Genomic DNA, 13,769 nt, shown 5'->3' with positions numbered 1-13,769 from the left:
TAGAAAAATAGGTATATCTAAATTATTGTCGACCATTCCTCAACATTTTCATTAAAACAACAAAACAAGTGGAGGAAAGAAATCTTAGTAGAGTAAATTGGTATTCTATCTCCATTTCATAAGCATTGAAGATTGATAGGTTGGACTTCAATGAATGACTATTTCAATATCAAATTATTGTAGCTTAGTCTATTATGTGATTTAGCTATAATTTTTCGCTCTTTAATATAAATTCACTGTTGTGTAACCACAAAAAGTGTTTTTTTTTTTTTGAACAAATGATAGCATCTATTCTATAGGATGAGTGATGGGCTAAGCCTCACAATGAGCTATCAATAATGTGGTTCAAATTTACATTTGGAGATAATCGAATCTAAAACCTTTCACTTATAAGTAAAGATGAATACATTAGATAGTAGTACTAAGTGGCTGATCATGTGTTAATTAGTAGTTTTAAAGAAAGTTAAGGTTTGAAGAGTTAATAATGACAGTGCAATTTTATAATCTAAGCTCAAACACTAATTATAACATTGTTTTGTTCAATTGAATCTTCGTTAGTTTCATAATTAGTCACTTTTATCTCGTGGATGTGACCATGACTTGCAATTGGATAGGCTTTTCAGTGTACTCGAAACACGAGACATAAAATCACATGTTATTATGCAATTTGAGAATTTTTTTTTTCTTTTCAAGTGTCCCTCCAATTGTACTACGACATGTGGTGTGTCGTTCTGTATTTCCAACACATTGAAAAATCTCTCATTGTAATTGTAAATTCTTTTCCACTGAATAATGTGTCCTTAAACAAAATTTGGTCGACCGATCATAGGGCTGAGTTATCATTTCATATCTCATTTTTGGGCTAGTGAATTAAACAATTGCCCAAGTCTGCAGGCATCGCTCATTTTCAAGTCCAGTCCACAAACATAAAACAATAGGCCCAAACAATAAAATCCATGCTCACCCGTTATGACGTATTTTAACCATATAAATGTTATAATCAGCAGAAATGTTCATTTTCATAGTCGTAATCTTTTTAAAACTTTCTGAAAAAAATCAATCAAATTGAAAATCGTTTAAACATGTATATGTATCAAACAAATCGAAAATTTTAATATCAACTAGTAACTTTATAATAAATTGTCTATTTATTTATTATGTACAAATGACCAAACAGTATCCAATTTAATTGATTTCTTGCAATAAGTGATGCTTAAACAATGATTAAGAAAATGTAAAAAAAAAATACATTAATCACAAACGACGGACAAGGTATCGCAGCCATAGGTGGATGCAATGTTTCTCCATCAAGAATATACTCTCCGACTACGAAACGTCGACATATGCATCGTTGCATGCATGCATGATACTCATCCCTTTCTTTGTGAAAACGAAATGGTGTGAAGCCCCTATAAACCCTACAAACCCACAAAGCAAACTTTAGATACATTTCAGAATGCAGAAATAGAAGGAAAGAGGATTGCTTTGTGTACCCCAAAAGCCATTCTTTGTTTCATTTCCATCATTTCTCCTTCATATTCTTTCCAAATAAAACCCTAAACTTCCATCAGAATCGTCAATATTTTTCAAAGCTCCCAAAACTAAACATGTCTCTGAGTCCACCTCGTTCGAGGGACATTAACAATGACGATGGCACAACACCACTATACGGACTCTACTGGTGCTACCATTGCAATCGGACGGTGAGGACTGCCTCCAACAACCCATCAGAGACAGTCTGCCCTCGTTGTTTCGGGCAGTTTCTGTCGGAGTTTGACATGTCGATTACACCTAGACTTCTCGTAGACTACACCAGTTTCGATCCATCCCCGGAAGCTCGTCTGCTCGAAGCACTTTCCCTCATGTTCGATCCGCTCATGAGGCCTTTCAACCGTGAATTATATGACCCGGAAGCCGATTCCAGAGGACGTCCATGGTATTGGCGACGCCACCTTGGCCATGAGGGCAGAGGTGCAGGTGTAGGTACGTGGTCTTGAATTTTGATAGTTGCAGTAATTTACAGTTGTTCGTACATTATTCATAGTTGATCAAATATATGTGCATTGATGTTATGGTTATCGACCAAATATATCCAACATGAACAAATTTAATAGTAATGCACACCAACTATGAAAATATAGGTCCATCAATAAGTTTTTTTAACGGTTTAAAGCCGTTTAATTACGAAAATGTTTGGCTTAAGGAGGTTATTCTTTTTTTGGAGACAAATTAGATTTCGATATATGTGCATAAACTTTTCGTTTTGTAGTTTAAAAGAAATATTTTGGTATGCGCCAAATTATGATTAGAAGTTAATATTATGACAAAGGACTCTATATTTAAATCCAAACAGTCCATACACTAGCGGAGGCAGTTAAGACCTACATCGGTCCTAGGCCTACCCTGACTAAAAAAAAAAAGGAAAAGAAAAAAAGATAGTATTACACCTATTTCAATTGCTTTGCAACCATTCTCAACAACTAAAACAAATCCAATCATTATTTCCTATTCATCCAACAGATCCCTTCCCAAAATTAACTATATATTTTAAATGGTCATTTATCATAAAGTGTGGTGCTATACACATACCTTTTTTTTACCTTTCACACACTCCTTGTTAACTTATGTCATTTGATATTCTTCAATGCATTTGATCCAATGGCCGAAAATTGAGAGAGGTGTATGCAAGATAAAAAGAGGTGTGTGGACAACACCACCATTTCACAAATCAATAACATTAAATTAAAACCCATAATTCACTTTTAATTTTAAAAAAAAAAAAACCGTCTTTCACTTATGCACTGGTAGAGTTATTCCTTATTCTTCTTGAATTTTATATATTTAGTCATTCCAACTCCCAAATTTATTCAATAAAGAACAAAAAGGTTTGTAATACTCTATTATTCTTTTTTTTTTTTTTTGTCGAAACTCTATTATTCACTATAAAACATTTGTTTCTATTCTATCTCACCTCTTACTTGAATTTTAGGGTTTGCAAAAATTTTAGTAATTCTCTCTATTGAGATTAATAATTCTTTCAATAGTATAGATGACATGATGCTACTATTTCAATGGAATTTGCCAAGAATAATTTTGATTACTCTATAAAATTATCTATGCATATGTTAATTTTGACTACTTAATTATTTGGATATATATTATAATGTTTTGCATTGTAATTTTATAACCACTATTCGTTTTTTTTTCTTCTATACTTATGTGAGGCCCCTTCTCACAAGAAATCCTGGCTCCGCCACGGAGTTCATATGAATTAGCAATACTTTTCTCGACATTTGACACGTTGCTTTGAAACAGAACCTGAAGTTCAAGATTTGAGGACAAATAGGAGACGGAGGCGGCGCAACCCTAGCTTTGATGGTAGAGAAAACTGGGAGGTTGAATCTGAGCCCCGCACTCGAAGCCGTCCCAGGAATTTGATTATAGTCCGACCCGTGGAAGACCCTTCTAATCCAGTGGGACCCACTCATAGACCACAAGAAAATCCAGTACTACCCGCTCCACGTGGAGTCGATCTAGGAAACTACTTTTTTGGGCCGGGCCTTCACGGACTGATCGAAGAACTAACCCAAAACGACAGGCCCGGCCCGCCTCCAGTACCCGAAATGGCAATCAACGCAATACCAACTGTGAAAATCAGCGAGGTCCATTTGAGCAATGAGTCTTGTTGCCCAATTTGCATGGAGGAGTTTAAGATTGGTGGAGAGGTGAGGGAGTTGTCATGCAATCACATATACCACAGCGATTGTATTGTTCCGTGGCTGAGGCTCCACAACTCTTGCCCGGTTTGCCGGGTCGAGATTCAGGTATGCGGTGGCGGATTGGTAGAGTTGGGGGACTCGAATAGTGGCGGAGAGGGGCGGACAAGACGGCGCGTGAGGTGGAGTAGGTTGGGATCTTTGTGGCCATTTCGATCAAGGCATCTTTGAAACGAGCCACAAGGTGATAATGCTACTTCTACTTCTAGAGTTGGTTAATGTTAATGTTAAATTATTATTTCTATTATTTGATTATGAAAAAAATTTCAAGTTATGAATGTTATACATAATTGTGATAACAATGGGAATGGTTGCGACTTCAATTTCTATTATTTGTATTCATTTTTTGCTTAAAGCATTGTACCTCTTCCAGCCACAAAAATTAATTAAACTATTGCAACTTCAATTTCTTTTATGTTGATTTAGTGACATATCATCTCGTACCATGTCAAAGTTTTGAATTTAAATTTCCCGAAACAATAGTTGATTTGCTTTTCATCTTGTTTTCATTTATTTGTGTTTTTTTTAGTGGGACTAAAATGCTATAATTAAAAAAATACTCGACTTTTAGGCGCGGCTAGCATCTTTTACACATTATTACGGAACAAAAGATTTGTCCATACCGTCATGTTTGTAAAAACAACTGATTCTAAAATGAAATAAATGAAAAAAGCTACACGTCGTGTTAATGGATAATTATGAGAATATTCTTGTTGGGGCCCAAAAATGTCACACACCAATCCAAGCAAATCTCAAGGTCCAATTGTCATGCAAAGCCTACATTTAAGCCCAAGCACACGCCAAGGCACATGATCGATGAGGAATATATTTACAAACATGGCATGCCGCGCCATGCTCATGCCTATTCATCACGCCATGCTTCCTTAGCCACAAATCATGCTAATCCCAAGTCACATATTCGGGGCTTGCCAAGTGGATTGTAGTGTGGATGGTTACACAAGTTTATCGGGCCTATGTGGAATTGGGGTCATGGAAGACTTTGGGCTACTTGGGAGCCCAAAGATCCAAGTCCATACCCTTTGTATTTCACGCAAACATCATTGAGAGAGAACTAGCCTAGTTTATCCCTTTCCCTAGCAAGCCAACCCCCCTTGGTTAGGATTAAACTAGATTCTTGCATTAAATGCATGTTAAGCCCAGACATTTAATGCTGACTTTCCCTTCCCAGCCTGCACAGACAACCAAAGTGCTTAAGCCATGAAGCGCGCTACCAGATTTAGCGCTTGCAAAAGGTCACCCTGGGAAAGCCGCGCCTCAGGAAGTAACAATCTGCAGGTCTCAACAGTGTAACTAGTTTACACCAAAATGGGAATAATAGGATAGTTAGGGAGAAATGAGGGGAAGACCAAGCCACAAAGGGATATTCTCTTGAAACCTAGAGAAGAAGCCTTCACTTACATAAGGAGGGAGAGAAGCCATCAAAAGGAGATTCAGAAAAACAGGGAGGAGGAGATAGAGAAAACGTAGTGAAAGAGAACCACCCAGGAAAAAGCCCAGAAAGTTCCACTTAGCCCAGAAGCCTACTCCAAGCCCCAAGCATCACCATCCATGCAACCTTAATAATTTCCATAGCTTTGCATCAAACATCCCAGTCATTAAAAACCTTACTATCACCCTAGGAAAGCCCATATTATCTAGCAAAGAATGCCATGCAACCATGCAAATCCCTTATCTCTCATGTAAACTGATAATCTTTTAGTTTCCACATCACGCTTCACTTGAACAAGTCATTATCTTGATCATTCATGCTATCATCGAGCCAATGATGTTATCAGCGTATAACGTATTTCCTAAGACAAGCTAACTCTTTTGAGATATCCTGGGACTTATTACGAATCCGTACCAAGGGAGAAAATGACGTTCTCAAAGCCCAAGTCCACTTCGATCTAAATGTCCCCCAACAATTCCATTCTTACTAAATAGGTCCAAAACCTGATTTAAATTGCTTGAATTCTTGTTGTGCAATAAAATAAAAAAAATGAATTTGGTCTAGTGAATAAATGGATAGAGCCCTGCTACGGTTCCAATTTTAGGAAAACAAAAAAGTCCTAAAGAGAAATTGTATTTTGATGCAGCTGATCCATCGTGAAGTTCTTGCCTTATTTTTAGTCCTCAAAAGTGGCTGTTAATTACGCCGGACGCCATAACATTGGCTATTATTTCATGTTTCAATAATTTTGGGTTGTAATCCTCTGCGTCCCGAAGATCATAGGCTCATCTCTATCTCTTAAGGTCAGCATAAATAAATCTATAACACAAAAAAAAAAGAAAAAAAAAAGGGCTTGATCGAAATTGCTTAAAATCAAACTGGTCCGTGTTTTAACCGTAATGACACATCTTCAACCAAACGGAACTCAACGCTGCAGCAGAAACCGTAAACCTTCAACCAAAATACTATCTATCGCTCCGACATTATTTGTCTGATACTGTTGTGAGTGTCTTACATAAACGATATAAACACTTCTGCATAGGTTCATGTTATAATCCTACAAATAAGCTGTTCTGTCATCGGAAGACAACGTACCGATGAGCTGAAGTAATAAGTCAAATGCACTAGCCAGATTTTGTTATCAGCATCATAAATCGTAAACACGAAACACACTCGCAAAAACATTATTTTTAGAAAAGAAGCATCTCATAAAGTTTTAAATGTTCACATAAATATTCTATCAAATGTAGAAAAGAGCATTCGAAATATAGCAGAGCATAAAAATGATTCAAACCTGGAGCAGATTGATTCTGCACTCTCTTGCGACGGAGAATGGGAGAAAGAACTCAAACAATCGTCAATATGTACGGTGTGTATAATGGCGCTTGCCAGCAGAAAACCCTTCAGTATATGCGCTGGATTTAAAGATCATCTGCAATAAGAATGATCTCGTGATTACGGATATGAACAATTGTTTCAAAATCTTCCGAGAACTGGATGTACACTAATGAGTAATGACAGTAAAGAGCATCTGTTACGGTCTTTGTCACATTTACACCATTGACCTGTTCGTCCTTGTTGGGTTTTTACGGCTCAAAATTAGGATGATGCAAAGAATTAGGTTTGTGTTACCTATTTGGTTTTGATGTCCTATTTGGGTTTGGATTTTGACTTCTTAGTTGGTTTCCTTGGTGAAGAGATTTTGTTAATTACCTATTTGATTAGGATTTGGATTTACTTCCTATTAGGATTCTTATTGTAACCTAAGTTCTATGCACTATAAATAGGACGTTAGGGTTAGTGTATTTTGTGTGCCTCATCATGGTTTAGAGAGCTTTTCTCTATTTTGGTTTTGGGTGGAGGTCACTGTTTGGAGTCACGAGTGTGTAGCAAATTCATGGCTCATTCGTTTGGCAAATTTGGTGAGGGTCAATTTGTAAGTTAGAGAACAATTTAGGAGAATCTTCTTCGTTTGTTTGGGTTCTCTAATCGCTTGGTTTAGGGTTTGTAATTTGTGGGATCTGGGTTGTGAGAGTTTAAACACTTTTTTGTAATCTCCGTTTGTTTAGTGAAATTTCTTGCCGTGCTTCGCCTGTGGAGTAGGCTTTACGCCGAACCACGTAAATCTCTTATGTTAGTTTGTTTTAGCTTTCACCTACGACATTGATATTGGTACTTTGTTAGAATTCGCTTCCGTTTGCACATAAAAGTACATCAGTCCTTAGTTCTTTTTGCACTAGTGGATAGCTTAGAAGAATTCACTGCATCATGAAAGAATATTTTACTGGTTAACATGAATAAAAAACAGGAAGCCCAATTTTAACATCTCCCAAATCCCCAAACAAGAAAAATGCTAATATCTCTCTAAAAATATGATCGGAAACGAGCTACTTAAATGTAGAAAGTACCATAACAGCATGGCAACTTATGAGGACGAAAATTAATTATCATAGAACTATATTAGGAGAATTTATCGTGGAATCAACTCTCTTTGTATTTCTATATTTCTGCAGAGTGCAGTTTCACAGGACAGTACCTATACTTGCTGTTGATTTGTTATCCACAGAAACTTGAATTTCTACACGACCTTCCCAACCGATGGGTTAGCCTGCATGAGACAAATAATTTTGATAAAATGATTCGGTGTTCTTTAAACTATGGAGACAAACATAAGTCTCATTACCTCCAAGTCAACATATGAGGTCTCTCCCAATTGATTTTAGAAACTTGTCAAGATCATGGGTACTAAGTGCTGGAAACAGAAATTTCGTCACGGATCAGGGGTAAACTTATTGAGAAGGATAACATACACAACTTTTTTGAGTAAGAAACTAAAATTTTGTTGAACATATATCAATGTTTTAAAAGGCTCACCTCAGGGCGCGCCTAGGCGTCCTCTGAGGCTGGGCGTGAGGGTTGCCGCCTCTGTTTTGAGAGAGTGGGAAGAAGGCTTCGCCGGAGCTGCCTTTTTTTTTTTTCAAACTCCCAAACCCAAATTTTGGGTAAGGTTTTAATTGTCTCATACCTCTTCCTTACACTATCGACTCTTTGCCTTTTTTTTATTTTTTATTTTTTTATATAATGGATGTGTGTGCTGTCTACATGCATTGTTATATGTGTGCTCATTGTGCTTTTCACCCTCTATTATATATATATAAATATATATATAATATAATATAATATATGTATATATATAATATAATATATGTGTGTATTCAGGATGAATATTGATTAATGATCTTTTTTTTTTAATATAATGTGTACGCTCAATGTATATATTAAAAAATTTAGGTCCCATGAGGCTTCGCCTCACTCCTCACGCCTAGGCCAGGCTATCCCTTAGACGTCTCGCCCACGCCTCACGCTTTTAATACATTGACATATTGATAGCAATGGAAATTCTTTTCCGGAATAAAAACCATAACTCAAGTATGAATTTGTTGAGTTGCAGAATAGTTAAGATAAAACAAACAAAATAAAATCCATTACAGAGAATCCAAAGGCTCATATCAGGCACACATATAACTCTTTAAGACATCCAATTATTTAGTAACAAGATGTCCGGTCTTATTACTCCAGGAGCTCTCAACAATTAATGCCTGATTAAACACACTAATGCACAGAAACACAAGTGTGCACGGACACAATACAGATGTATACATGTAAAGTCTTCGTTGACTACACATCATTAAACTTATTAAGTAACACTGCTTCTGCATATACCTTGTTAACAAAGTTCTGTAGATCTAGAATTATTGCCATACCCATGCTTCTTAAGACATTATTGTGTAAGCCACCAAAAAATGAATTGTTGCTCCAATGCTCATATGAATTCAACCAAGTAAAATAATACGATAAGACCAGCAGAAACCTTACAATTGAAAGTAGTGGTTCTTTGCCTAGACTATTCCAAATCTATCCCAAATGACAACAAAATTCCTCAAGGTAATTGCGAGCAATTAACTTGTAACACTATGCTCACGCTATAGCCACAAAAACAGACAGTCTGGGTAAGACTACTCATGTAACAGTAGTGCATGAGGTTTATAAAAATGAAGAATCCACAAGTAAATTATAAAGCAACATAAAACTTCAGGAGAATGATAAGTACGCACAAAATTTTCAAAACAAAAAAAAAAAAGGTCGTACCCAGTGCACAAGGCTCCCGCACTCCTGACTTTTAAAACAGATGAGACAAAAATATCATTTCCTCCCATCAACCCTTATCACTTACAGATTGACATGTCATTCGATAAAGGGTGGAAGAAGCACCACTCCTGACTTTTAAATTTGTGATCCAACAACAGAGAGACATGGCTTCACGAAAAGAAAAGAAAAAAAAAGGCAGAAAAAGCATAAGAGAATTCACTCAAGATAATAATATATGAAAGAAAAATGATTACAGTATCAACATGCACAGGCTAAATAACATGACTTGGGGTGAAAAGATAATTATTTCCACAACCTAAATGATAAGAATGGTCACGTTTTAATTTTCCAGAAAACCAAAATGGTAAGAATTACGACTATATTCAGTTGGTCATTATTAATCAAATGTAAAAAGCATAGGCTATACAATATAAAGCACATGGTAAGGAGTAACTGATTTAAATCATTTCAAAAGATAATTAAACTAGTTGCGTTCAAGGGCAAGAGTAACAAATTATAATGCCTGAATAGAAAATATAGAAGGAAACCTATTGTTTATTTGGATATCAATTAAATGAAAGAGTAATGCATACCGTCCAGATTCATTCACCAGGGAAAAAGGCATAACGCAACCCAGAGGGACCTTGCAACAAGACACAGAATCAGAACAAATATTAAAAACAGAATCAGAAAGGCAATTACATACATGACACTTTATGATATAGCATAATTTCTTCTAATGAACACATGAAAAATAGTCCGCTAAATTCGAAAGTATCAGGTGAAATGCCAAAGAATTCTCAGAAATCAAAGAATTAGCATTGTTTCTAATTAGATTGAATTGACAGCTAAAATAATATTTGCATATGCCAACCTGAAGTATTTCTCCAAGTGCTTCTTCAGGAGCCATTCTCAAGCCCCCTCTTCCCAAACCAAGCCCCACAGATAGAACCGCTCAGCTTTCAAGTTGTAGATAAAGCTCATAAGTATTCAGACAAACTCCAACATTTCAAATGATGCATAAAGCAAGAAAGATTTATGTGACGACAGATCAAAATGCTTACACATAACAGAATGAACATAATTAGGAATACATGCATACCTTTCAAATCTACTTTAGCATCTGCCGAAGCGGAAACAATATAAAACCTTCTTTTCTTGTCCTGCAGTTATAAAAGAAAAAACTATAGATGCTCAGCCGCATAATGAAAAGTAGAAGAAAAACCAAACTGCAGAATTTATATTACGCGATGTGAATGCTGTTTCCAAACTGTCAGAATACGATACCTTCAAGAATAAATTTTCACTCAGTCCACCTCCCAGATTTCCAACATATTTGGCCTGATGAAAACAAATCATATCTTGCTACAGAACATGTAATTAATCGGCGCAAAAAGACTACACATCTTATTCCCATATTCATTTATCTTCTTTTACCTGAGCTTCAACGGTCAGAACAACAGGATGTTCATGTTGGGGAAAATCGACTTGTAGCTCCTAATAAAACCAACGGAATAGGTTAGTTCCAGGAAATTAAAGAGATGCGCAGCAGTAAAATTCTGAATTGATTCTTAGTTTGAAATTCCTTTTCTGGGTTTGAAGTGTTTTTTGCTAAAGTGTAATGTTATCGAGGGTTTATATGCGAAAGACGCGATATAAGAGCTTTTTGGTTCACAAGCTAAAGCAAATTCAAAATCAATATATAATCCCCAAATTATAGATGGTACACTAAGAATTACAAAAGACCTTCAAACAACAAAAGGCAATTAGGTACCACTACAAGCTATGGAGAATTGGAATAATATTCAACATTCTTCGCAAACAAAGAATACCCAGATCAAATTTAATAGCACAGTCCAATACATATAAACATTATATATACATAGAGAGAGAGAGAGAGAGAGTAACCTTTAAACGGGCAAGCAGCTGTTCTTTGGAGAGACCCATGAGTGCTTCAGTACAGGTTTTGCAGAGGCAGAGGCAATACTGAAAGAGTGGGGAAAGAGCACAGAAGACGGCGATGAGACGCAGAACCGGGTTGTAAACTCAAATTTGGACGCTTTCTTCCCTCTCTCGGAACCCGACAAAGTAATTTGGTGCTCTTCGACTCGGAGTCGGGTTGTCGAGATCTTTTAATCAAATGGGTTTTATCTGTTGGATCAGATTTCAGACAAAAGAAAACAAAGCCCATAAGGTGTGTAGGATGAGCCCATTGGTGAATGGGAGTGAATATGATGGATTTCGATTAGCAGGCGCTGGCCATAGACGATGCTGGTGGTGGTCGCAAGTCACTAGAGAGAGGGAGATGAAGACGGAGTAGAGTGACGGTGAATTGGACAGATAGCTCATCGTTTGACAGAAAATGGTAGAAAAGCTTGGGGTCGGCCGCCCGTTTCTCCTAATTTTTGGACTCACCCTGCCCGCCCCGATCCGCTTGGACCAGCACCGACCAGCAGGTTCACGATCCGTTTGCCTACCCCTACTTCTCGTTCCTTGGAAGGGTGAATTATTGTGCCGAAATCATCAGCTGATTTTTTTTTAAGGAAAAAAAAAAAAACTGTTAATCAATGAAAGGAAAAAATGTATCATAAATTTTGATGTCAAAATGTATGATTACATTTTGATGTCAAAATTTATGTGGTTGATATCTAAATTGCTCTTATATATGTCCACAGGAAACTCATGTCATGGTACAGCTATGGTTTATGAATTCTTTCCTTTTAGTCCTTCCAAGTTTCTACTAACCTGTACATTGATCTCTTTGTGATTGGGGCCATTTTACTTTTAGCGGGAGACGAATGGTTTAGGGCAATTGGAATCGATACTTATACAACCTAAAAAAATATAAAAAAAAAAATGAAAAAACTTTCGCACCATTTGCTTATCAACTTGTACAAATTCAAGAAATTAGTTTCCGAAATAAAATCTTGCTAGCTTAGATCACCTACTCCACCTTTGATGACGAGACCTTCTTCACCAACTCTGTCACATCAACAAACTCAAGGGACTGCCTATCCTCGAATTTTAAGCAATAATTTCCACAAATTTAGGATAAGAAATGGAGCCGTGGGTGTCTTCTTTGGGGCTGTGTTACGTGGCGAAGCCAAAAATTTTCAAGGAGAGGGGCGAAATTTAAAAGCGTACAAAATTTCAAAAAATATGTAGACAACAAAATCCTTTTATATAGTAAAAAATTTAAGTGTCGTTTGTAATGTATTAATACAAACAAGTTACAACTATTATCGTTCGTAATGCATTAATACAAATAAGCCTACATGTGATGTCACACCCCACTCCTAATTAAAAATAGTTTTGGGGTCTTAATTGGTGAGCCCAAGGCCCACCCCTTGATATCTGTCCCTTTCTCCCGTACTCCCTCTCTCATCTCTCTTCCTTTCTCCCCTCACTCCCTCTTCTGCTCTTCTTCGAAGCTCCCCGAGCTCTCTCTCCCTCAAGTCGCCCTCACCCTCTCCCTCTCTACCCGTGAGCAACATCCATACCCACAATCTTATACACACGCACACCCTAGGACCCTCCCAAGCAAGAACTTAAATCGAGGACAGGTCCATGGTGCACCACAGTGGCAGAGGTAGAACAGCCATGGAGGGGTTGGGTTTTCCGGGAGGGGAGGGGCTGAACCTGCGCTGGGGCTATGTTTTCCAGCGAGGGGAGTGGCGGACGCTACTCCTCGCCCTCACGTGGCTTCGCCACTGGCTGTGTATATGGTTTCAATTCTCGAACCCTCAAAGCATCGTCTTCTACATCGGACAACATCCTCTAAAGTCACTCCAAGGCTGCCACTATTTCTAGCAGCAAAATAAGTGGTGCATCATTTATTTGGCCGTCCTCTTCAAATAAGTTTCAACTGATTTGAGATTTCACCACTATTTAGTGTAGAACGCAGTTTATATTCGATATTTTTCTTAAGGCATGATAAAAGTGTTCGATTTATAAAATGTCTCAAGGCAACTAAAGTAGGCAGTCGGCTATATTATACGCTCCCACGAAGAAAAATTCATGAATATGCCATTAAGTTAATTAAGCTCGAAAGCTCTACTTACTCAACTTTAGTTCACGAATAGACATATGTACACAGCATTAATATAAATTTGTTAGAATGCTAATAATGCCTCTCAATATTTTAACGCATATTTCTAATGATTAATTTTCTGTTGTCCATTCTAACAGTGTGTAACACAATTCAAATGGTAAGCGTAGCCTAACCTTACATTGAGGGGGTAGGGGAGTAGGCTAAGCCTCACAATGGATTAACAATAATGTGGTTCAAATTCATCTTTGGTGAGAATCGAACCTAAGACCTCTCACTTATAAGTAAAGATGAATACTACTAGACCATAGTACTAAATAGCCAAACTTAAGTTTAAACACTATTC

At 37.0% G+C, this 13,769-nt stretch overlaps 1 protein-coding gene and 1 pseudogene across 1 annotated transcript; one reads left to right on the top strand and one right to left on the bottom strand.

Annotated features, from left to right (window-relative positions):
* The first annotated feature begins 1,474 nt into the window (after positions 1–1,474).
* Positions 1,475–4,191, top strand: LOC126632899 (E3 ubiquitin-protein ligase RING1-like). Its single transcript, XM_050303431.1, has 2 exons — positions 1,475–1,983; positions 3,316–4,191. The coding sequence occupies exons 1-2, from the start codon at positions 1,608–1,610 to the stop codon at positions 3,945–3,947; spliced, it is 1,008 nt and encodes a 335-aa protein (XP_050159388.1). The 5' UTR covers positions 1,475–1,607; the 3' UTR covers positions 3,948–4,191.
* A 3,279-nt stretch (positions 4,192–7,470) lies between these two features.
* Positions 7,471–12,407, bottom strand: LOC126633553 (uncharacterized; annotated as a pseudogene).
* Between the last annotated feature and the right edge of the window lie 1,362 nt (positions 12,408–13,769).

The sequence above is a fragment of the Malus sylvestris genome, chromosome 8, assembly GCF_916048215.2.
Source record: "Malus sylvestris chromosome 8, drMalSylv7.2, whole genome shotgun sequence".
Taxonomy (NCBI): domain Eukaryota; kingdom Viridiplantae; phylum Streptophyta; class Magnoliopsida; order Rosales; family Rosaceae; genus Malus; species Malus sylvestris.
This window is presented reverse-complemented; position numbering and strand designations above follow the sequence as displayed.